The sequence below is a fragment of the Columba livia genome, chromosome 1 (assembly GCF_036013475.1).
Source record: "Columba livia isolate bColLiv1 breed racing homer chromosome 1, bColLiv1.pat.W.v2, whole genome shotgun sequence".
NCBI lineage: Eukaryota > Metazoa > Chordata > Aves > Columbiformes > Columbidae > Columba > Columba livia.
In genome coordinates, this window is record NC_088602.1 from 64186768 (window position 1) to 64212585 (window position 25818).

Below are 25818 nucleotides of genomic sequence, written 5' to 3' on the forward strand. Positions count from 1 at the left end.
AGCTAGGGGAGAGATTGACAGGTTAGGTGCTAGTGACTCTTTTTCTCTGGTCTTAATTTTTAATTTGATTTTTCTCAAATTTCTATTCCTGAATTTGTATGTGCTGAACCAAACAGGTAAGCAGTTGCTCTGTTAGTCAGCACGGTAATCACTTCACAGCAAAACAGCTGCATTTGCTTGCTTTTTTGATAACTGGTGACAGAATTTGACTGAGCATCCAGGCTCAACTAGGTGTTGGTCTGATGCCAGCAGTTTGGTTTACATTGCCACGAGTGTATTTGTGCCCACAGGGCAGAGGTTGCAAAACATCTCTTCCTGGAAGATCACCCAGTGTTGAAGACATTGGGCTGTAGCAAAGGAACAGATTTCCTCTGTAGAGCATCCACGTTCAGAAGGTGTCTTGAAAACCTGGATTTTGGCAATTCAGTATCCTTGGAACAAATTGTATAGCAGCTCTGTGGAATGCTGAAAGTAATAGCACAATAGCAGGAATCTGGGATACAGAAGGGACTCTCCAATCTTACCAAAACCTTCCCATTTAATTCAGTTTAACATAAAACATTCAGATACCTCATCCAGGCATATGTTATATGTATTTATAAAGCAATTTGCCTAAATGTGAGACCCTGTCATCTAGCCCAACATTTTCTGAGGGCAAGCAAGTGTGAGAATAAAGGCTGCTGGCTGACCTGCAGCTGCTTCTCAAGTCCAGCAGCTCCCCTTACAAGCCACCAAGATTCTCCTTCCTGCCCACTCCCTGTGTCCTGTTTTCTCAGTTCTGTATTTCAGCTTCTGCTTTATTTCTTTATCTGAACTTGGGTTTATTATTTAACTCCCTTGCTCTGCTGCAGCTTCTTTCCTCCTTTCTTTGTGCTATCAATCTTTGAAAAAAAAAAAAAAGTCACACACCTTTCAGGCAACTTTAGTGCATCGATTTGTTATGCAGATAGACCTGTTTGTATGTTTATCATCTTTAGCAGGTGTGTTAGGGATGAACGGACTCCGTACTATAACCTTGGTTATCTAATTCTAGCAAGTCTCTTCAGAAAGAAAATAACCCAGTGAAGTCAGGGAATAATCAGCAAAAGTCTACAGCAAAAATGAAGTCATGTTTCATGGAAAGTCTTTCCTGGTAAAAATTCCCAGCCTGTACTCTGTCTTCCATGGTAGTACTCTGCCTAGACTTAGCAGAAGTTTGTACTGTAGCAACAGCTTCAAGATCTTGTGGGTATTTCCCATGTTCTTTCCTGTAAGCAGTCACTCTGCATCCATGGCTCTCCAGGGCCAGGAGCTGTCCCATGGTTCATCTGGAACTGTGTGCAGGTTGGTTGGACAGCAGCTCTGTCAAACAAAATTAGTAGGGATTGGGTATGGACTACATTTCCCTCAGTGATTGCCAAATTTGGCCCCTCCAGGCTGTCTATATACCAGCTTTTACAGAAGCTGTAACTTTGTTTGTTTATGTCTTAGCCTGCTATGAAGTTTGATTGACGTTGGCCAAGCAGTTTTTGAGTAGTGAGGCTGATGGCCAACACGGTTGCGTAAGATTTGTTTCGTTAGGAAAACTGGCTAACACACACACCTGGTAATATTTCTGCTGACAATGACATAGAGATTGGGGTTTGTGCACTCTCTACACAACTACAGAAAGGCTTAGGAAGGTGATGATCCACAGCACGTAAGATCAACGTTGTTCTCAACTGATAGCTGATAACTGATAGTTCTTTACTTACCAATTTCTTGCCACCATATTGTTGCTTGATGCAAGTTATGTATCAATATTAATTGGTAGTTATCCAAGCATACATCAGTTTTCCATTTGCAGACATGAATTTTCCAGAAGAGGGACAGACTGCTGTAACGCAAGCTTAAACCTGACATTGGGCCTCCATCTCTACTTCGTTTGCTGTCAGGCTGCAAGTAGCTTGCAGACCTTTCTCCACTCCCAGTGCAGGTTCCAAAAACAGTGATCAAAACCTGAGAACAGCTGATGTCCCACCTCCATTAACCCCAACTCCTCTGCAGATGACTCATTCAAACATTTGACCAGAGCTGTTTCTTATGTCCTTTTTCAAGCTGACTAACTTCTGCTTTTGGCAACACATGGCAAGAATGAAGATTGCTGGAAGTGCTGCAGGGAAAAGCAAACAAAAATAAAACATTTCTGTCTCTAAACATGTGCAGATAGAAGCACAGTATTAAGAAATTAATGTCTGTTTATAGTAATAGCACTATGAAAGCCAACCTGAAGAGCAAATAAACTTTGCTAGGATGTTTTGTGGAAATGGGAAGCATGAGTGAAAAGGGACAAATATCAGGGAACAGTCATCAACTTTCAGAGTAGCCGGATTTGACTTTAGCAGCTAGTAGTAGCTAAACTGCATTTCAAATCAGTTCTAAGTAAAAATGTTTGAAGGTAGCCTGGGAGCCTAAAGGATTCTGTCTCAGCACTGATTCATCTGGAGCACTCTAATGAGGAGAGGGATGGCATGGCAGTCATTTTGAGAAAGCAGAAGCACACTGCTGTTGGCACACTTTCCAGTAGTACTAGAAATAGGATTTTGGTAGCAAAATAAGTGCTTCTGAGGTTTTAGATGAAGAAAGTGTATCCTTAACAGCTTAGAGAAGAGCATTGAATTACAAAGTGATCAAATGGCCTGGGCGCCCTATCTGTGTTACTATGCTAACATCTAAGAATGTCAATAGATGAACTTCACCTTTTTTCTAGTTCTCTCTCTCTCAAAAAAAAAAGACTTCTTAAAATTCTTGTTTATAGAAACATCAAACAACATCAGAAACTATGTGAAAGCACAATTAGTTTTACCCATGCAACCACAAGTCTCTAGCAGTCCCTGTTTTGGCTTGGAACAGATACAGATACACATGTACATATCAGTATACAAAGATGTGTTACTTCGGAGCTAGCAGACCATTAACTTCCAGTGCTTTGATACAGCTGAGACTAGATTAACTCTAGGCCAGATAATTGCATTCATCTTAGTCTGCGTTTGAAGTCAGTGGCAAGGAACATATTCTGGAGGCAATACAGAATTTAGGTGGGTTAATTGCTCACCAAAGCCATTTCTCACACTGTTCTATCACCTCGTGTTGCTTTCCCCACTGGGAACCACAGTTCAATGCCTAGAGCTGGCGAGGCTGCCCTGGGCCCTGATCATAGGATGTGGAAAGGACCGTGTTGGAAAGGACCCACAAGGACTAGAGAGTCCAACTCCTGTTCCTGCACAGGACAACCCCACAGTTCACACCATGTGTCTGAGGGTGTTGTCCAGTCTCTTCTTGAACACTGTCAGGCTTGGGGCTGTGACACCTCCCAGGGGAGCCTGTTCCAGTGCTGCACCACCCTCTGGGGGAAGAACCTCACCTCTGGATGATGTTCCTCACAGCTCTCACCTGACACGAGTTACAGGGATAAGACTATAGCAGTTCAGAGAAAGACCCTAAACCTCCTAAGCTGTTACCCAACACCCTTGCCGCAGGTGAGGTTGGGCAGATGGCCTGTGCCAGGGCAGCAGTGCCTGATGGCCAAGCCACGGCTGCCTTCAGCCCACAGCGGAAGAGGGCCCTGAAAATCATAGTTGGTTGGAAGAGAACCTTAAGAGCACCGAGTTCAATCATAACCTAACTTTAGCACTAAACCACGTCCCCAAGAACCTCATCTATGCGTCTTTTAAACCCCTCCAGGGATGGCGACTCCACCACTTCCCTGGGCAGCCTGTTCCAATGCCTGACAACCCTTTCCATGAAGCAACTTCTCATCATACCCAATCGAAAGCCCTGGGCTCACGGGTTACGGCCGGTGCCAAGAGCTGGGGCTGACCCCCAGCAGCTCGTGACAGTGACGCAACGGACACACCCCTGCACGCGGTCACACGCGCCGAGTACGCACCCGCCGCCCCACAGTCGCGCGCGTGAGGGACACAGGGCGCGACACGGACGCCCGCGCCGAGAGACGGTCCCGCTCCTCGCGCCTCCCGACGCGCGACAACGACCCACCCGCGCGACAACGACCCACCCACGCTCACGCACAAACACGTTCGCACCGGCAGCTGCGCGAAAACGCACGCGTAGCCCGCGCACGCACGCTCACCCGCTCCCGCCAGAGGGCGGCACCGCAGTCCCACCCCAGGACCCGCCCCGCCCCCTGCCCTCGAGCGATCCCTCCCACCTCTCTCGCCTGGGCGCCTGCCGCGCTGAGCGCCTGGGTCACGTGACGGCTCCCAGGCGGGGCGGGTGACGTCAGAGGTCATATGACCGACTGGGGCCGTCGCCACTCTCCCGAGCGCGGTGCGCTGCCGCCGCCCCCGCCGCCGCTGCCCTCGTCCCTTCTCCGTGCTCCTACCGGTGCCGCTTCGCCCTGTCCCCTGCCCCCGCCATGGCTCGCGCCCAGGGCGCGCGGGGGTTGCTGGCGGCGGCCGCGCTGCTCGGTAAGGAGAGGGGCGGGGCGGCCGCGGCCTGTAGCGCCCGGCGGGGGGGTCGCTGCGGCCTGGGGCGGCCCCGGGGCCGGCGGCGCTGGAAGCGGCACCGGCGCGCCGGCTGTAACTGGAAACACGCCCGCGGACTCACACCTGCTGTTGCTATTCCGGGGCGGTAACTCTGGCCTGGGGGCTCCGGGGGGCGGTGGCGCGGCACCAGCTGGGCTGCGGCCCGGCCGGGGGCAGGTTCACCTGCGGAGCTCCTCGGCAGTAGCGCCTTTGGAGAGGTCATTCCCCCACTGCCCGCACCGGGTCCGTGCGGGGCCTGGGAACCTGTGACAGCTGCGGGAGGTACAAGGGGAAGGACGGAGAGAAGGCGGTGGCTGCTGCTGTTGCTGCTGTGCTTGGTGGGAGAACCGTGCAGCGCCCGGGAATGCTCGTCTCGGCATCTGCTCTGAATCCATGGGCAGCGCACCGGGAAGAACCTGAAAATGTGTCTTTAGCTCTCCAGAGGCACGGAAACACGTTAACTACTGATGTCATTGCTAGGAAGTAGCTCCTTTCTTTAGAGCCTGTAATGCTGCCTTAATGGCTTTCATCCTATTGTATCTTGAGTGAAATCTGAAATGTCGCTGGAATAGATAGAATTTAGTGTCTTCATGAGAGGGGTTCTTTGGTGCAGCAAGATGGGTTTATGAGGAAGTGTGTCTGGCTTGTTTACTGATAACTACCTTGCTTTAGGTTTCTCGCCTTGAAAGCCACATCACGAGACACTATCAGATTTCTGAAATGTGGCTTTGGCAGCAAAGCAAACTTCTTCAGCAGCTAACAAGAATATTTCCTCAATAATGCGGCAGTTGAGAACAGTTATGTGCCATGAGTTTGGACACTATGGCAGCCTTTGAAACTCTTCTGATAGTTCTCTGGTAGTAAACATCTTTGTCATTATTGATGATACTTCAGTTTTGCTGAGCCTGAAAGATGTCACAAGGGGCACCGAGCAGTTCAGATATCCAGCTCTTGCAAGCCACTCTAGTGAGGAGAGTGTGTACAGTGCTATCAGACTTGCTTTTTAGGATTGGCAGCTTAAGTGGCATTGAGCTGGTGTTATAATGGAATTCTTTTATTATCTTTTATAGTCATGGCTTAAATGAAGAATTGTGTTCTGTTTGTCTTCTGATCAGCCCTTGTAGTTTTTAAGTGGTAACAGAGAGAATATTTTCTGGGACTGAAGTAGTCTTCGTCTGCTTAATTAGCAGTTACAAACATAATTCAGTGCATTTAGCTTTGTCACTTTCTGGCATGTAAAATGTGTTAGGTTGCTGCAGCTGAGGCAACAGACTGGTTTGTTTTACTACAGAGTAACTATTTACTGACAAACAGGGCTTTGTACCACTGTCTGGTAGCTGGGTGTTTCTATGTAACTTTATCCTACAGTCTTGGGGGAAAACTTTATGATGCAAATAGAGACCTCTTGAGTACAGATAGCCTCCACCATCTTCTGCCGGAGTGTGGAGCTTGGGTGGTGGTGAGCAGAGAATAATATGAGATGTAAGATAATAAGAAGATAAGGACTGAATTCTTTAGGCATTTTCAGCTCATTTGAAGCCTTTTAGTCATCTGAGTGAACACTGATGAGGATAAGGTACTGATCACAGGAGGCTGAAGAATTAGCATGGGTGGGTCAGATGTGAAAGCTTGTTTGGCAATGCCTTGTCTTTGGGACAATAGATTTTTTTTCCCTCTAGAATACCTCACCACACCTCACTGTTTCATTTTTCCATTCACGTGGAGCAGCAACTACAAAGCTGAATATTTCATATATCAACATTGAGTATTTTGTGATTAATTCCCTCACAAATATCAAAACGTGCATCAGGAATGAAAAAGAGATTTAGGCAGTAAAGTGAAAAGTACAGGGAAAGGGCACTGTGGGAAATGAAGTACCTGCCCTCAAACTTAGCTGTTGCTTTTTGAAATATGAGGGAAGATGGTGCCTGTCTGCTGTTGGGCACGATGGGTCAGTTGGGTTGTGCACCAAGCCCAACGGAGCTGCTTGTGTTCTTTGAGTCCTAGAGTCCCTGTAGTTTTTTTCATTACTGAAACACAGACACATCAGAGAAAATATTTCTGAAAATCTAGGTTTAGAGTCAGACATGGATTCAGTGAGTAAGTCATGAAGTGTCTGAGATTTGGGGAAGGAAAAATGAGTTTGAAAACTAGTGTGATGCCATTTCAGAGTTAATGGTGCCTAGTCCACGTGTTTCTATTGCACAACTCTAGTCTGAAGGGGAATTTCAGACATTGCTACCAGTGTAGGGATATTTGAGAGAAACGTGGATAATAAATTCCAGCCAGTGAGTAATTTGGTGTTGTATTGTTTTCCTCAGTTTTGGCATTGCTAGCTGTAGGAAATTGAGACTGTGTATGAAGTAGTTTTAATGAAACATGACCACTTCTACATTGTGTGACTTTCGAAACATTGTTTTACCAAGTGCTGCCCTTTAACATAGTGTTTGCTTGGTAGCTTCTTCAAGTGTGTTGACACAGTCTTTGCGGGCCTGAATTTGTGTGCTAGTCCCAAGCCCTGTTGTCATGTGATAGGTTACTTGGCTTTGACTTCAGGAGCTTTTCTGACTTGTAAAATAACTTTTTACTTGCCAAATAAGAACTCCACAGGCTCCCTGACACGCCACTTTTGAGATACGCTCCTGAGGTTCCTGTTCAGGCTGACTTAGAAGTTTCATTTTTTATGTAACCTGCTTCTAGATTGTTCTGTAGTGAATAGGATGATTTCTAAACAGTAGCAGATGATAAACTGAAGAATTACCTCTAGGCACAGAAGAACCCTAATCAAAAATATGGATATTTTATTGCCTCCAGAACTGAGAAGTTAACTACTGTTATCTCTGTTAAGCCTTTCTATGTCTTAAAGATAACTTATTTCTAGCACTAAAAAGGCATACCTTGTCTTTGCTTGTTGCAGCTTAACTGCCACAATTTGTCTTTTCTCTCAAGTCACACATGATTGTTTGGAAATTCGTTGAGAAAGCTTGGTGCCATAATGGATTTCTTGGTATTTATTCTCCTAAGCTTGGCAAGAGACCCTTTTGGGTATGTGCGTGGTAGTAGTTACAACAGCTATTTGAACACTTCCTTGCATTATCTTAATAGTAAATTATAGGTCTACTGTTTTTAAATGTATCTTATGTTTTGATAAATCAGGCTTCCACTTTTTTGTGCATCTTGACTTCAAGGTGGACTGGTATTCCTTTCAGTCTAAGGGTAACAGTTTCTTGACCATCTCTATCACTTGATAGCACCACTGGCTGTCAGTTCTATTTTTTCTACTGTAATTCAAAGTGTGAGAGTATTGCTAGTACCCTGACAGTAGAGTACAGAATTTCAAATGTAGTTCAGCTTTTTGCAGTGAGCACTTGTCTAGCTGTTTCCTCTCCAAAATTCAGGCTTAAGCACAGTAGTCTACACTTGATACATTTGGCTTTCTTGTTTTAAACTTCAGTGGCTTCTGATTTCTTAACAAGGCAGAATTCAGTCTGTGTGGTACAAGAACACCAGTATGTCTTTACTTTCCTTGACAGAAATGAGATCTACTCTTGACAGGACTAGGAGACTGGCTACTTAGGCGGTTGGCTTATTACTTCTTTTTTTCCAATATCCTCTCTTCTGGGGAGGCTTTCTTTTTAAATTGTCAATACAGTGCTCCTTCAAAACATTGTTTGAGGCCACCAGCTACTTTGAAGGATGTGTGTTACTTGTGTGGTGTGATACAGCAGCACTAACCAGAGCAAGTGCAAAATGAACTTGTGTGAACACTGAAAAGGATCTAGCCACAGGAGTTCAGACCTCCCTGTGGATTCATGTAATCAGCTGCTGTAGAGCTATCCCAGGACTTCCTTCCTCTAGATAGGAAACCATAAAGAAGATTCATGTGACTAAACTTGATGCAATTCTCTGGCCAGATGACAAGTGTAGAGCTGCTAAATAGCCAACTGTAGAATGGTTTGGGTTGAAAGGGACCTTAAAGATTTGCTTCCAACACCCTGCTCTGGGCAGGGACACCTTCCACTAGACCAGGTTGCTCGAAGCCACATCCATCCTGGACTTGAACACTTCCAGAGATGGAGCATCCACAGCTTCTCTGGGCAGCCTGTTCCAGAGCCTCATCACTTTCATAGTGAAGAATTTCCTTACATCTAATCTAAATCTGCCCTCTTTCAGTTTGAAGCCATTACCCCTTGTCCTATCACTACATGCCCTTGTAAAAAGTCCCTCTCCAGCTTTCTTGTAGGTCTCTAGGTACTGGAAGGCTGCTGTAGGGTCTCCCTGGAGCCTTCGCCAGGCTGAACAACCCAGACTCTCTCAGCCTGTCTTCACAGCAGAGGTGCTCCAGCCCTCTGATTATCTTCATGGCCTTCCTCTGCTCTTTCTCCGACAGGTCCATGTCCTTTTGTTTATAATGCTTTTGTACTTTTATAAATTTGTTTATAAAAGACAGAGGTTATTAATCTGCACACTTGAATTGAGAAACAAAAGGTTTACTGCCCTAATGGAAATCAGCAATACCAAAATCATAATTTGAGACTGCATGAAATTTGTCCCTGACAGTTGTTGAGGATACACCTTCTAGGGTTGAATCAGGAAGTGGATATAATCAGGTGTTGCACCTGCACAAGTTCTTCTGATTCTCTTCTCCCCCAAAGTACTCTCATCCATCCTTGAATTAAGCTCTGTTTCCTGCTTCTGCCACTGTTTGTGTTCAGGTGTGTCCAACAGCAGTTGAAATAGATCCAGCCTTGTCTTTTCTTGGTATGCTTTCCAGATAGATAGTGTTTAGTCTTCCGAGTCTGTTGGTGACAGGTAAGTGTAACTCATAATTTTATGAAGACCATTTTGTCTCATGGTTCATACATCAAGTCTGCCAAGGGATTTTCCTGCTTTCAAATGTTCTCCAGAAACGTTAGGGTTGGTAAATAGTGTGATCTTTCAACAAATACATTAATTTTTAAATTGTTTGTTTTGTGTGTGCGTGTTTTTCGTTGTTGTTGTTTTTGTTTGGGGGGGTTTTTGTTTATTCTTGTTTTGGTTTGGTTTTTTCTGTACTATCGCAAGGTAGTATAGATCCTGGATCCTAAGCAAGTGACCTTGACTTATTCTTTTGAGAGAGGAGTTGAGCCAGATGTCCCTCTGGGAGTGGTGCTTACATTAGAAGACAAGTGATTAGAGGAGAGCGTAACTCCTCAGGGATTTTTGCATTCACTCCTGTGGAATAGGCTTAGAAGTCTAAAGTGGTGACTAAGGTCACAAAATGGCACTGAGATGACAAGATCCTTCCAAACCATCAGAATGACTAAATTACTGGGCACTTCTGTTTACATGTACGATAGGAAACAAACCTTTAGATAAGAACCAGCATTTCTTATCTCCATGGATTAATGCCCTGTAGATAGCAGCATTCACATCTGGGCAAAGGTGCAGGATAACACAGCAGCGCTGTAGCTCGGGTACAGAGTGACTGTATAGTGCTCGCATCAGTCAGCAAGCGTCCCTCGCCTTCGGAGTGCTGCCACATAGTAATTACAGGGTAGGCTGTAGCCAAGGAGAATCTCAGATGTGTATGACCAGGCCATGGGGTGATTCTCTGAACCACTGTTGGGGCGGTTTGCTGGGCTATGCTGCAACCCTGGTTTTCCTCCCTAATGCCATAGTCACTCAGTGTTAACTGCAGTCCCACCCACTCAATATCTGTATCGCTTGAACAACTGGTGATATGGAGGATATGCCCAGGTGGATTGGGATGGCTTGCTGTCCTTTCTGCCAAGAGGGAGGAAGAAAAATACTAAAGAGGTTTTTACGTATGCAGGCAACATGAATATAGTGCAAATTATGTAAAAGTAGCTTTTATTTTTGAGATCCTTATTGTCAGTGTTTCATGTTTCTAATAAAAATTGGAGACAAAGTAAATAATTAACTATGGTAACTCAAGTCCTCTTTGCAAGCAGACAGTTTAAACAATTGCCATTAATATATGCTTGCTATTTTTAGAGCACAACAACCATTAACCTTTCTCCCTTAGCAGCTTTCCATTATATGGGAGAGTAGTAGCAGTAGCTGTGCTTGGCTAACAGGATTTCAGTTACAGAAAGGTTGAAACCTGAAAGCATTTTTGTGTATTCAAGAGATGGAGAATCCTGCCGTTCTAAGAGCCATATTCAAAAGGGCTCAAATTTAGACTGTTTAAATGAGCTAGATTGTTTTGTCAGCTTGGTAGTTTTCAGTTTAAACAGTTTAAAACAAACTTACCTTTTTGAGGTAGAATTCTTTAAGATAAATTGTTATATCACTGGGGAAGTCTAAGTTTTGTTTGACTTTTTTATTTTATCTCAGACTGCTAATACGCTCTGCTTGGTTTTTTTTGGTGTAGGTGTAGGTATGTTAGATAAGGAAGAATGCTGGATTTAATACAAGTGACATATCTAGCTGTTGCTTCAATTTTTACCTACAGTCTTTTCTTGCATGAGACTAATTTCTGAAATTAGATATAAAAGGAGAGATGATCCTATGATTTTCAATTGAAAATATGCAGCTAGAATAAATATGTAAGCAGCTCTTTTTCAGAATCTCTTGGAGTACAAAGGAAGCATCTGAACTAAGTGCATTTTCTTTGATGCTGGTATATTTTTGTTGATTCCTCTACTAGATATCCTTAATGTAGGATTTCCAGACAAGTGAATAATGAACTTTGTAAAACTCACTTTTTGCTATTGACAAGTCTAGGAGCTCTTCAGCTGTGTAAATCTGGAGTACTGCACTTTCTCTAGCACAGATAGTTGTCAGATAGGGTGCTCTAGTTTATTAAGAACAACATGTAAAGTCTGAAGTTAAGAAGCAAGAGGCTGGCTGTATCAGTTTTTGTGTTAAATAGCAAAGAATTATATTGTTATGAGAAGCACAAGCAATATTCTCAACTTGTAGATATACCATGATAAAATTAGGCAATACTTTATGTAACTTAATTAGGAATATTCCCAAGAGGGACTGGTTCAACATCAGTTTGCTTTTCTGTATTCTTGACATTTTGACTGTAGGCTCATGCTATTTGTGGGCTGGTGATGATTCATGCATTAATCACTAGCTGACACTGAAACTGCCTTCACAAACTCAACAGCTGCTTTGCTGCCAAACCCAGCGAGCTGTTCCTCTGCCTTAAACTGGCTGGAGCGAAGAATATGCAGGACTTTCTTTCCTTCAGTTTCTTGATTTGTTCTTCAGTGTTTTTTCCTGTTTTTTCTTTGTCCCTGCGTGCCTTATGTTTTACTCAGTTTCATCTGTATTCCTCCAAGACCATGGGAGCAGATGATGCTGCAGCACAGTGGTCTCTCTGATTGCCATCCTTGTGCGTGTCAACTTGGTTGCAGTGAAACAGCTCTCTTGCCACTTCATGTAGGACAGCTCGGTGCCTCCTGCTAGATGCGTCCGTCTCATCACTAACACTGCAAATCCAGCAGCTGCTGAACATTTCTTGAGAAGGAATGGAGTTTTATAGCGTCTGTTCCACACTAACAAAGTCAGGATTCGTATAATGGTGTGAACTTTAACCTTGCAAAAATCTAGCAGTTGGTGTTTTTTACTGTTTGTTCACATCTCTCATTCTCCATTACTTACACTTACTGAAGGATGATTTGTCAGCTCTTCATTCCCAGAATCTGTCTTCCGTTTGGTGCTTTCTGGTACCTCTGCTTTGTCTTTTGTTGTTCTCTGAATCATCTGTAATGGGCAGGTCTGTCATGTTTTCCTTTAGGTCAGCAACATTTTTCCTAATTGTTTTTCAGTCTTTTCCCTGCATTTCTCTTTAAAACTGACTTTTTTTTTTTCTTCCATTCTTTCACTGAGTATTGTTTATTTTTAGCTCTAAAATTGTCATGATTTTTATTGCTATCAAACAAAGGAGTCAACATGTACACAGAAGGTTTTCATTCTAGTATGCCTTCCATTGTTATAGTGTTGTTTCAAGTAGCCATGGACTCTTTCCCTTCCTCTACACTGTTTTCTATGCTGTGCTAGAAATGGTCAAGAAAGTGTAAGCAGCTCTGCTCTTGAGAAGACAAGTGCTTGATTAAAATGTAAACAAGTTCCAGATGTAAAACCAAACTGAAAGAAACTTGGCAAATTGAAACTTCCATGTGGAGGAGCATTGACTATTTCTAGTACTGTTCTGAACTGCAATAATAACATTTTATTTGTGAATATATGTTCCTTAATGAACACCGAGCTGGACATAAAGTCAAAGGTGGGACAAATTTGCTTTGAAATATCAGCTTGCTACGCTATCCATTCTTAAGCAATTTCTGTCTATCTGTGGTTTCAAGTCTAGACTCTTTAAACAGCTGGGTAAAGTATATTAATACCAGTTCAAGTTTTGTTCCCCTTTGATACTGGGGGAGGGTATATTGTTCCTAAGGGGAAGGCAACAAGGGAAGATGCTGAGTGCCAGAGAAATAGTTTCTGATGTGTTCCTGCAACTGAAGGGCCTTCTACCAAAGTCCAGCTGACAAAAGTCCGTTTTTTTCTAATAACTGTCTTAATACTATTGTAGGCACCATCGCTTTGTAGCAAAAAGTTTTGGAGTTGAGATTTGCTTTTTAAGAACTTTGAGGCGAGGCGGGGGTAGGGGGGTGCAGCTCACTAATGGATAATCTCTCAGTTGGATCTTTTTGCTATATCAGCAATTGAATGGATTAGCATGTTTGACTCTTGAAAGCTTATTTGCTTGAGATAAATTGAGTGCTTTATGTCTTGCAGCTGCTTTTTTCTTTCAGGTTTTCTGCAAGATTGAAGTTGTTGCAAATGCAAGCAGATAGAGTGCTATCAGTAAAGGGTTTTTGCGGTGAGGTTTGCTTCAGAGGTGCGTGTGGTGACAAACTGAAAAATCAGAAAAATAAAATGCTCTACAACAAAGAACTTGGAGCACCTTAGTGTGATTTGAGATGCGGGAGCGCTGTCCAGTTAGCCCTTACTGCAAACAGAAGATGAGATAACCAGCTTTCTGGCTTTGTCCAGCCTGCCTGAACGTGTCCCCTGGGCGAAGCTTTGCTGGCAGTGGACACAGGCCTAAGTCCACGCTGAGGCTGGAAGGGACAAGCCCGTGCTGCTCTTGCCGCGTGTTCTTATCCTGTGCAGTCAGTACTAGTGTGATCAGTTGTGCTAGTGCACCCAGCACTGGGGCTGGAGGGCGGTGAATGGGGGAAAAACCCGTGTTTCTGTCAGCAGCTCTGTCTACTGATCAGGAAAACATAACCTCGGTCTGTGTCAAGGTCTTGGCCTCCATCCTCCTCTCAGGCGCAGAGAGCGTGATGACAGTAAAGAGAAGTTCTCCTGGCAAGGGTGGCACACTCCAGCATGCTATTTTTGGCAGTCCTTCCAAAACATCTGCAGTCAATCCAAGTTTTCTAAATGCTGCATTCAGTGCACGTACAGCTGAGTGGCCTGGTACAGCGGGAATGAAGGCTGCGGGGGTAGGCTGAGCGCTACAGGCGTGCGGAATCAAGTATGCCAAGTCAGTTCTGGCTGAAGCTTGCGAAATAGTTGCTGTGTAGAGTGAACACTGCATAGCTGCCTTGAACAGTGACTGGTGTTTGTTGCAAATTTTTCTTACCCTCTGAGGACCCAGCATGTCAACAGTTTTGGTCTGAGTGGCTTGTCTTTTTATAAATGGGCTGTTAAATTGATCCTCTGTGTGTTAGTGATGTTGAAGCTGGTACAGAGACTGTTAATACCCAAGTTGCCAAATGCAACTGCCGTTTAGGATGTACTCCCAAAATGTACAGTTGTACCTACTTGTCTCTTAGGGATCAAAAATAAAAACTTAAGTGACACCAAGTTAACCTCTTGTCATTCTTAACAGGCTTTTTACAGGCTTGCTCTTCATTTGAGGTGAAAGATCCAAGTGGTAAGGTCTGCATAATCGCCAATCTGACAGTAGCCTTCTCAGTGGAATACAAAAGCAGTGGGCAAAAAGAGGTAAGGGGGTTATCTCACTGCTTGTCTTTAACTTGTGTTTATAAAGTGTTTGATATTACTGCATGTGCACAGTGTTCAAAATTCGAACAAATATTTAAGCATGAAGAACTGCTTCAGCAAAGATTTCCACCCCCCCAGTCAAGTTGCATCAATTTTTCTTCATTACTGATGCTTTTTCTAATTAAACAACAGGGTTAAGGCTGCCTGAAACCGCCACAAGCAGTACATGTGTGAAATTGTTCTTGTGACTGAAATTCCACACTAGTCCTATTGGTAGCTAAAACTTGAAACTCTAAAGGCAAAAATGCTGCCAGTGGTCTTTTGTTGAGCTTGGTCATCGCAGTTGCTTACATGGACTAAACTTGAATTGAAATGGCTGTTGGCGTACAGCTTACCAAATCTCTAGATTTCAGTATATCTACAGACCAGTGCAGGGCTTACAAGTTGTCCCACATTAAGAGCAAAAGCCTGTTAATGGAAAGTTAAGAATTTTTATTCACAAATACTCTGCTTTTCAGTTTCCCTTTTTGGTGTCTTTACTACGGAACAGGAATTGTGGATTATTTTTAATCTCATAGCGATTGCATGTTTTGAGACACTCTTGAAGTTGATTTTTTTCCTATCCATCACTGTAATGTGAGATTAAAAAAAAGATCTACTTTGCCAGTGGTGTGTTTGCTGTCTGTGATTCGAGCGGAGAGTTATATTGCCTAGTCCATTTTTTCAGAGGTGCTGGTGGAGTGAAATCCTGCTGATACTGGTATGCAGGTTTGCATTCAGAGGTGACTGCTTTTACAACATGCTTCTGGCTGTTTTTTCTTGTAAGCTCAAAACCTTCCAGTAAACACCGTTTTGTTCTTCAAGTACCAAGTTACTTCTCAATGTGTAATGAAGTATTATAGCTGAACTATGCAGGCTGTACCACTTGCTTTTGTTCTTTCTCAATTGTACTACAAGAAGCAAAGCTGAAATTCTCCAGTTTTTCACATTTCCTGAGTTTTCCAGATTTGATTCACATAGTGTAGAAGTACCTGTAAATTCATAGTGCTAGTTGGGGGGCAGGGGGGAGTGGGGATGGCATGGATTGTCTAAGAGGTGCTGTACGTACTGTTTTGTCCTCAAATTTTGGAGAATATTGTTCTTAGAAATGCATGTGCCAGTAACATGCCAGTTGCTGTATACAGGTATATAAGTAGACATACCATATATGAATGTCAGCTGTATGTTTTATAACAGTTTCATGGGATATTTAAAAAGCAGTAAGGAAGGGCTGCTACATCATCCCATTTACATATGTTTTGTTTTCTACCCCACAGTTTGCACACTTCCGTCTTCCACAAAATGCAACAGTAGAGTCACAGAGCTCATGTGGTACAGGTAACACATCTCATCCACTTCTGGTGTTGGGTTTTGGAGCAGGACATTCGTTAAGCCTGAATTTCTCAGAAGCTAAAGACACGTACCAAGTTGAAGAGCTAGTTTTCTCCTACAATCTGTCAGATGCAACTTTATTCCTTAATTCAACTGCAGGTAAAATTAAAACTTCCTGTTCCCATTGTGTAACCCTTCCAGATGTAATACTGATTTGTTTCTCTAAACACTGTTACATACTAATGCAATGTAATCTTTTTACAGCAGGAATGAAGAGAGTATCACATAAAAGTATTATCAAGGCACATATGGGCACAGAATACAGATGCGTCAATTCCAAGCAAGTCAATATGAAGAACGTGAATGTTACTTTTAGCAATGTTACTTTGGAAGCCTATCTAATGAATGGCACTTTCAGTATGAACAGTAGGTATCTCGTAGCAGAAAATGTACTTGGTGAGCTAGTATTTCCAATAATAGGTTGTTTCTTCCAAAGTCCTAACTAATCATATTTAGGTGGGTACAAACTGGGTTTAAAGCTCTGATAGCAGCATCTTTTGAAATGAGTAGACCTGGTTCAGCTTTTCTCTGTAGGGGTGTCAGCATCCATGACTAGAAGATAGCGCACTCTTTTCCAGTGGGTTTTTTACAGGTATTAGGGAACATTCATAAATACTCATGAACAGAAGGAATGTAAACACGTGCTGCAGTAGGTGGACTGGGCACATGGCCAGAATCCTAGATTAAGAAGTATCTGATAACTTCCAAGTATTATGCCTCTACAAAAGTAGTTTGAACTAGTTACTGTGTGCTCTGGGGACATCAGTGCTATAATGGCAGACAGTACAGAACTGGTCTGGAGGGAGCAGATACGTGCATCTTGCAACAGGAGACTTTAAGCTCTGACAGTGATGTTATTTGTCAGGCTCAATCACAAAATGACTTTTTGTCCTGATTTCTTGTATTGAAAAGCATTTTGGAATTTCACTGCTATAATGATTAGACAACAAACTACTCCATGGTCTGTTCCTGTCTGTTGCTTTTGTGGCAACATTCTTCAAATCTGAAGGGCCATGTAAACTGATCATCCATGCTGTCTCAAGGAGTGATAATTCTTTGCCTTGCTTTTGGGGCAAGTAAAATGTCTTCATCTTCTCTGGGAGATGCAGAACTTTTCTTATGATTTTAATCCCATTTATGCACCTGTTAAGTTGAAATTAATCTTATAAACTAGGGTGGTCAGTGCTCGCATGGGATGGATACACTGAACAAGTGCCTTTTACAGGAGTATCTCTGTCTTCTCCTATATCTCTGAAAAATACCTTGTCTGATGCATGATAACGCTGACATTGACTTATTTTATGGCTGCCTCACATGACTGGCTCAAATTTCAGCATGTATCATTCTCTTAATCAGTTTTCTTTCATTCAGTGAATTAATTTGCAGCAAAGATGTGGACCTACATTTGTAATTTAAAAAAAAAAATCTTATTTCTATTACTTCAGTCTTCAGAACTATCTAAGTTTTTAAATACGATATCTTGATCCAATTATCATACTGGATGAGCATGATAACTGATCAGGTGTCAGCAGGCTTGAAACATAAGCCATGATATTGGGAAAAGCTGGTTTTTAACTTCTACAAAACTTCAATAAAATCTGCCTGCAGTGTAATACTTTTATGATCAACTATTATCTGTTCTTAAATAGTCCTTTGGTTAAAAAAAAAAAAAATCAATGTTGCATTATATCTGGAGGGTGTTCCTTATGCAACACAAGTTCTTCAGCATTTACTTTATTTTTGGTTCTACTGCCTTCTCTTCTACTTTAGATTAATATAAATGCTTTAATTTTCCATGACTGCTTCACCAGAGCTGCTTTTCTCTGTCCTGTGGTATCACTGTCTTGATGAAACTGTTGATGCTCAGAAAAAATATGTGATTTCCTATGATCCTGGTACAGACACTGGTCTGAGTTCAAGCTTTTTGGTTTGTTTTTGTTTGCACATTCCTGTTATTCATACTGCCGTATGTAGGTTTTTCCTTTAAATTATTGTCATACTTAAGTTTTTATTACTGTCTTGGGACTGCATCCAGACACCTTTCTATTTCTACCACACGATGAGCTCTCTCTTCCTTGTGTGGTTTGTTGTTGTGTTTGTTTGTTGGGGGAAGGGGGGGATGAGGGGGCATATTTGTTATTTTGGGGTTTTTTTTCTTTTTAATGATTGAAATGGTTAATTCTCATATTATCCTTTTTTTTTTTTTAATGTTCTTGACTCTGAAATCACTGAAACCACATTGTTCTTTCCAGATCAGTTCCTTCTTTCTGTTCTTGTAGGTGTGAGCCTTCTCCTCTCCTTTTGGCATCTAGTTATTGAGAAACTTTAAATCTGGAATTCTCCCTTTTGTTTTCCTTGCAACTCTTTCATTAGAGGGTATTTTTGCTGGTGATCTGGGCAAGGCTCACTGAAGGGAAGAAGAGTTTGTTATTCAGTGCATCTGCACATCACTGGCGATGGAAACTCCTGTCAGTGTACTCAGAAGTTGGTGACTGAGGTTACGGTAGTGATTATCTGCAGGTCTGAAGAACAAGAGGCTTTCACTTTATCTGTTGGTAGTTTTGTCAGCTGCTTTCCTGTAACTGTCAGAAAAAGACGTAAGAATTTGTCTCATCTTCAAATCTGTCTTGAAGAGTTACTAGGAGCTATGCTGTGAATCAGTTCAGTAGAAATACTGTATCAAGACTCCACCTAGGACAAATCTCCACTTGAAGTGATTCGGTTCTTTCATCTCAGCCAACTTGAATAAGGGGCTGTATGTGTTGAGGTCTTGCAGATGGAGGGAAATTCTCCATTGAAGCACCCAGTAAAGCGGCTGTCTGGTTTATTTGTTAGGAAATTACCATGTTTGGGGACCAGTGTCTATTAAGTCCACAAAACATGTGGTCATTCCTCCATTCATCAAACTTCCCTCCACTCTTCAACCTTCCAGAAATGGACTAGAGAAAGAAAAGTGTGCTCTTTTGGAGTCTGAGTTCAGAAGGTGTGATAAGAGTTCCTCTTTTTGAGCCAGAAAGTTGCTGTTTAAGGTCAGAGGCTATTTATTAGATATCTAGTATCTTCAAGATACATATTAATTAAATTGTAGAAGTAGGCCCTTTGAGTCAGAATTGGCTGCTGCTGCTGCAGTTGCTATTGTCCTTATGAAGTTGCAAGCTGTTATCCCTAGCATGTAGAAATGACCTTGGCTTGGAGCATGGAAGCCACTACTACAGTAATGTCTTTGCTGTGACTTTTGGTTTTGGCTTAATGTTCAATGCAGGAACCTTCCTGGCTCCCAGATCAAGTTAAGATCTTGCTGCCAGGTGTTTCTGAGTACTCTGGCAAATAAATCAGAGTCACTGTTCTCTCTCTCTCTCTCTCCTTTTGCTTTGGAAGTTGCTGCTGAACTGGATGAAAAAAGAAGGCAGTCTTACACATCTTCACTCAGCCTTGTACCCCCAGTGGTGGGTGGCCAGTCATGCAGGACTAAAGGGAAGGACAGATGTGAGACCCAAAGGGAGAGGATATAGAACAGTCATAGAATGTCCTGAGTTGGAAGGGACCCACAGGCGTCATTGAGTCCAACTCCTGTCCCTGGATATGACAACCCCACAGTTCACACCATGTGTCTGAGGGCAAATATATATGTAGTAAAACGTTTGCCTTCAGAAGCGGTGTCTTAGAATCCCCTTGTTGTTAGAAGAGCCACGGCACTGCTTGAGAGAGTCAGTAGTATTTTAATGCTGCTGTGCGTATTGTCAAAGTAATGACATAGGGTCCTCACAACCTAGTAGTGTAACTGAGGGAGGTGAAGGAGAACACACATCTCCTGTGACACTGCTTTTAACAGCAGGCAGGAGAAGTATTCCTCTGCTTCTAACAGGAGTCCCCAGAGTGTCCGAGGGGTGGTCGTCTCAGCCTGGCTGTGAACATAGAGCAGGGACACTGGCTCTGTCAGCACAGCAGCATCTTATTTATCCTGACCTGATGGTGAGCTGAAATGACAAACATGAATGAAAACAAATGTGGTTACCCTGACTTCTGTAAATAACAGCAGAGCTGTCATTTTCACATGCCAGGTTTTGAAAATGTCTCAAACTTTGCAACAGGAGTTCAGGTAATGTGTTTCTCGGCTTTTATTATCTTCTGTTACGAAAAGCTACTTGAAATTGTGTGCTACTTTCCCTTGAGGATTAAAAAGGTAGATCATCCCACAGCTTCATCTTGTTTGGTAATGACTGTTTCCCTTTCTCTTCAGAAACTGAATGTGCTGAAGACATGGTCTCTACTACTGCTGTAGTGCCTACCACTCCTAAACAGACTACTAGCCATGGTCCAATTACTAGCCAAGTTCCAACGACTAGCCCAGCACCAACTGCAACACCCCCAAGTCCTGAAGTTGGTAAATACAACGTGTCTGGTGCAAATGGAACCTGTATACTTGCCTCCATGGGGTTACAGCTTAATATCACATATGAAAAAAAAGATGGAAAGGTATATATTATTTTTCTTCAAAGCCTTCAGATTTCTTCTTTGGGGAAAACTTGGTAAATTATTATAGGCTTTTTTCTTAAAAACAAAACAGAACAGTTATTTAAAGTGTTCATCCATGATTGTCATCTATTTGAATTGCTTAACTTTGACTAAGCTGGTGATGATTCAAACAGTTCTCTTCTACTAATAGTGGTTGTTCACGATTTTTCCATTCAGTAAGAGTACTAAACTTGTCTGTCAGAGCCAGTAAGTATATTTGACCATTCCACAGAAGCAGTAAAAATTATCAAGAGATGAGTAGCGGGAATCCTGTTATCAAAGATGCCATCTAAACAAGACTTTTAAGCTGTTAATTAAAATACAGGAATTTGGCCTGAGGCACCTAAATGAAAACAGTGAATTACTATTAGAAGGGAAAATTATTACCACTGTAAAACTTGTGACTTAGTTGACTTCCAGCCATCATCAAAGGGGCTTTGGTTTGACTTTAAAGCTTAGTGTCAGAATTCAACAGCAAAAATGCTACATGGTTTATATAAGATCTAGCCCTGGCACAGATTCTTTCCCTCCATTGCTAATGCAAAGCCCAGCTTGCCAACCCTATGGATGAAGCTGTTACCAGTGACTGGTAAGGCAAAGCTATGAAGAGTAATCCCAAAGGGACTGCTGAAGGCCCTCGAAAGGAAACAATGACCAAGGATTGGCAAACCTTTGTGTCCAGTAAAGCTTTGTTATAAGGACCTTTGATCACAAGCTACTTTTTCTTGTCCTGTGGCTTAATCTGGGGTAACAAGGACAAGTACAGGCAAACATATTATGGCTGCTTTTGTGTAATTTAAGTTGCATCTCAGTGAAAAAGGACCTGGTGTGGGGAGGGTGGTATCTGTATAGGATTTAGTTGCTTGATGCTGTATGTGGTGGTGCAAAGGAATCTATTGCATTTATTTATGATGATGATGACTGACAGGTGTAATAATGAGCGGTGATAGCTGGCATGTGGCTGTACAGTAGCTGGTTATGATGGACTGTGTTTTAGCCACCTTAATTGTGTGAAATAACCCTAAGCTGTGTCTTTTAGTGTGGCATTCTAGCTCTGCTGGAACAGCTGGTTTCTAGTGTAATGACCAGGGAGGAATTAAATTTTCCAAAGTCACATTAGGGTCAACTAAGAGCTGCTGAAGGTTTCCATTGGGTTGTTCAAGTGCATTTAACCCCCAGCCTTCTGCAGATGCAGGACAGTATAAAATCATGTACCATGGGCAAAGCTAATGCATTTTAGTGACATGCAAGATGATTGTGCTTACAGGCAGTTCCTGTGATTATGTCAAAGCAGTATTTCACAGCTTGTTGCCCCCTGAGGGTGGTGGTTGCTAATGTTTTTCGTTATGCTGTTTGGACTGAAGTAGTTTAGTGTGGAGCAAGCAGCAGGTTATTGGCTTCAGGAAGCTTTGTTAGGTGTGTGAAAATGCACTTTGTTCTCTGTACCAACCTGGTAGCTCAGGTGCAGCTTACACCGGCCCGTAACTTGCATGTGTATCTGCCTGATGGTCTGTAAAATGAGTGGGCAAACGCAGCATTGTATGTGTGCATGTGAGTACAAGCAAGCTAAAAGTCACAGTATCACAGTATGTTAGGGATTGGAAGGGACCTCAGAAGATCATCTAGTCCAATCCCCCTGCCGGAGCAGCTGAATGTATGGTGACGTCTTAGTCTCTTCAAATGTCATGACTGATGCACTTCTCTCATAGATGGGATTGGATTTGCTGAATTTCCTGCCACGTAATACGACTTCTTCTGGGACATGCAACAAAATGTCTGCCTTCTTGTTTCTGACTTACAACAACACAAAGGTTATCTTCCACTTTGCATTGGTAAGAGTCTCTGCACAAAGGGTGTAGGGTCTGCAGGGGAAAACTAATGTGGGAAAACTAATCGCGGCAAGTACAAGAGAAAAAAGATACAACTACAGGAAAGGGAGTAAATAATTTCTTTGTTTTTAATACTAGGATTTAGAGGATTTAATACTTGGTAACTGTTGTGAGGAAAGGATACATACCTATATGTATAGACAGACATCTATTTTGTTTGGAGTGGGAATTTCTTTTAAGATTATATTGCCTACTCTCTAAAGCTTCTTGCCCAAACTGGGAACAGTTCTGCTATAGCAGAGGAATAGCCTGTGACAAATAGGCATCTCATCTAATTGTACAAGTCTGGAACTGGATTTAAGTCCTCATTAATATTCTTTGTACAGCCCAAGAGCCATTTGTGCTCGTCTGTGGACTCCTGTGATGGCTGGAAATCCTCTTTCCCACAGTCCTGCCCCGGTGCTGTACTGGAGCTGTGTACCTTTGAGGGATGAATCCCCTGTGTTTGTCAGCTTCATGCTGCTTTTAATACGTGACCACCTAGACCTGTTCTGTTACATGATTCTCCACATCTCTGTGGGGTACCAAACGGCTTTAAAGCTGTGTCTGTAGCACAGGTGAGATCATTGTACTAGCCTTGTTAAAGTATAGGTGTGACTATACCTTTAGCTTGGAGGTCAAGTGAGCTGTCTGAGGGGCTGTAGTCCCCCCTTTCTCTGCCTCCCTTCCCCAGAGTAACTTTCCCTAAGGTACAGACTTTCTGTAGCTTTTCTCTCTAGAAGTGCAACTAAGCTCTTCCTTTGGACGCTAATCCCAACTGTGGACTACCCTTTGGAAATGTTTCTCAAAATGCATGCAGAATTTAACTGGAATGTTAACAGCTTATGTTGCACATCATTAGCTTAAACGGTTTGTTTGTTTGTTTTTTAAAGAATACAACTGCTGAAAAATTCTTCCTGCAAGGTGTGAATATAAGCACAGTTCTGCCTTCTGAAGCAAAAGGTAGGGACTTGTAAGAAGTTTATTTTCAGTGACTGCTACTGTAAATTATAACAGTTTCCTGCGTTAAATAACGCATTAGAAATGTTGGGGATGAACGCATTGAATTTAAGCTCTATGAGCTTACAGCTCTTGCTCTTCAGGATTCTGTAATAAGACTTTCTCTTACACAGCTCTCAGATTTGAAGCGTGGAACAACAGCATGAGTGAGCTGAGAGCGACAGTGGGGAACTCGTACAAGTGCAGCGCAGAGGAGAATCTGCGGGTCATGGACAACGCCTTTGTCAATATATTTAATGTTCAGCTCCAGGTTTTCAAGATTGATGGAAACAAATTTGGGGCAGGTAAGAGGTTTACATTTCGGGGGAGGGAACCTAAGATTTGTGAAGTGCACTTTGATACAAACATATAATATTATGTAGTCAAAGGTCAGCTCGTGGGTGCCGTGCTTAGTCTCTGCATGCCCTGTTACAGATGTTCTGGGGGCTGCTGTGAGAAGTGTGTAAAAAGCTTTGAAATAGGTAGGACTTTCTTCCTTGTGATCCAGAGAAGAATTAGGAAAGAGTGGTAACTTTCTCTCCTAACTGTGTGCAGACAGTTGTACAAAAGGTGCAATTTTCTGGGAGGTACCTGCCTTTTTTAATTAATGCTGTCCTTTGTGACTGTGGTTAAAGCAAAACAGCTGGGGGAGGAGTCACATGGATATATTTATGATGGCTAAGCTTGTGCTTAACAGTAACAGTTCTTGAGAAGGAAACAATTATTATACATCTCTGTGCTGTGGGTACAACTAGTCCTAGAAAGATTTCATCCTGAATGATCATAGTTAGTGGACCTGGCTTTCTGTGGTTGTTGGCAAAGTAAGCTAGATCAAGTTAATTTAACTAGTTAACTTAAGCCGGTTTTGTCTATGTGCTGAGAGTAGAAGCTTGAGTTCTGGCTATGGCCATCTGTTGCTGCATTGGTGCCTAACATGCATTTTTTTCTCTCTCTTCAGTGGAAGAATGTCAGCTGGATGAAAATAACATGCTGATCCCTATAATAGTTGGTGCAGCCCTTGCTGGTCTTGTTCTAATTGTCTTGATCGCTTACTTGATTGGCAGAAAGAGGAGCCATGCTGGATATCAAACAATTTAATGACTTGCACTAAAAGCCAGCGTAGATGAAAAGCAATTGCAAGAGGCTGGGAAAACAAACCCCACACATTTCCCCTGAGCTAAGATTGATATTGTAAGGGAACACGTTTTCTTGCAAATTGCTGCTTCTTTAAAGTCTGCTTTATTAAATGTGAAATCATCTTGCAGCATTTAACTATGCACAAAAATAACTTCTGAAAATTCTGGTGTTTAATTTTGCTAACTAGTTTAAATATTTACCCACTTAGAAACAAGCTAAACGTTTTTAAGGGTGCTTTTTTGGAATTGGCATAAGATCATGTCAGCTAAAGATTCCAGAGAGGGATGTTGCTAATTCACACTGACTCAGTTTAGAGAACTCTTAACAAAAGGAAAAGGTTCATTCTTTGTACTGCTGCCATCCAGCGATGATGTTAATTATACTGATGATCCATTTAAAAAAAAAATCTAGTAACAACTGACAAAATGGAAATTTAAAATCCGAACTCCACCTTGTCTCTTAGGTGTGTATTTTTTACTAAGCTTTAAACTCAATGCCTGGCACATGCAGGGTGTGAACGACGCAATACTCAAACCTTACAAGAACTCTTTATGATTGGACAACTCCCCTGTTTGATATTTTTGATGCTATGCCAGCTTGTTAGGAGCTGGTACTTTTTTAAAATGGGTGTTATTTTTATTTACTTTTTTTGTAAAGTGATTTCAGTCTATTATGTTGGAAGATCCAGAGAGATCCTGTTACTGCACATGTGTACAATATAGATCTCAATCTGCTGATTCTCTTGCTTTAAACTTGGCTGGGGGGTTGTACACTTTAAGGATCAGTTCTTATGTATGCATTGCCTGTAACAATGCTAATAAAGACACTCTTTTTCTGTATATCTTAGTCTTGCTGATCACTCTTAAAAACATTTGACCACTCAGTAAGTGCTAAAGTCTTGGTTTGCCTTTACTTGGGAAGCTTTAAACAATCCTTAGTGTGGAGTTACGTTAAACAAGTGTGATGCAAAGATGAGGCTTATCTGTGTGTCTTCACAACCGTGTCCTGTTTTGGACTTTGTGCTTGGAAACTGGAAAAGCTTCTGCATATCAGTAACCTGAGATCTGGAGAAGTTAACTCTTCCATTAAATTGCTACTTGCTGAGAAATGCCAGTATATTGGTCTGGCCTGCTAACTGTCACTTTCTGAAAGTGCTGCTAAGATATGCAGTATAAGGACTGTGTAAATGACATTTTATGTTTTATTTCGAAGTTGGATTCTTATCACAGAGTAGGAAACACATTTCTGCTGAGGTCTGTGTATGTTGCCACGTACTGGAAATGAACCTGTGTGTTTAACGCTTCCCTGACTCCCTCCTGCAGTAGCGTTTTGGTGTTACCAGTACTGGCTACGCAGGGCAGGAACCAAGGCACATGGAAACATGGCACAGAGAG

At 42.4% G+C, this 25818-nt stretch overlaps 1 protein-coding gene and 1 long non-coding RNA gene across 4 annotated transcripts; one reads left to right on the forward strand and one right to left on the reverse strand.

Moving 5' to 3' along the window:
• Positions 1-8: 8 nt before the first annotated feature.
• On the reverse strand, positions 9-4178 carry LOC110360870 (uncharacterized). Its single transcript, XR_010471773.1, has 3 exons — positions 4109-4178; positions 1734-2131; positions 9-1341 (listed from the first exon to the last, which is right to left on the reverse strand). It is a non-coding gene; the product is annotated as an uncharacterized LOC110360870 (long non-coding RNA).
• A 75-nt stretch (positions 4179-4253) lies between these two features.
• LAMP1 (lysosomal associated membrane protein 1) lies at positions 4254-25263 on the forward strand. Of its 3 annotated transcripts, none has more exons than XM_065059236.1 (9): positions 4254-4445; positions 14359-14474; positions 15791-16004; positions 16110-16271; positions 20146-20381; positions 22130-22252; positions 23182-23251; positions 23422-23592; positions 24246-25263. In XM_065059236.1, the coding sequence occupies exons 1-9, from the start codon at positions 4394-4396 to the stop codon at positions 24383-24385; spliced, it is 1284 nt and encodes a 427-aa protein (XP_064915308.1). In that variant the 5' UTR covers positions 4254-4393; the 3' UTR covers positions 24386-25263. The 3 variants fall into 3 exon arrangements, with proteins under 3 accessions (XP_064915308.1, XP_064915317.1, XP_064915325.1); XM_065059245.1 differs by having other exon boundaries at positions 16113-16271; XM_065059253.1 differs by lacking the exon at positions 4254-4445 and adding an exon at positions 4547-4946.
• The last annotated feature ends 555 nt before the right edge of the window (positions 25264-25818 follow it).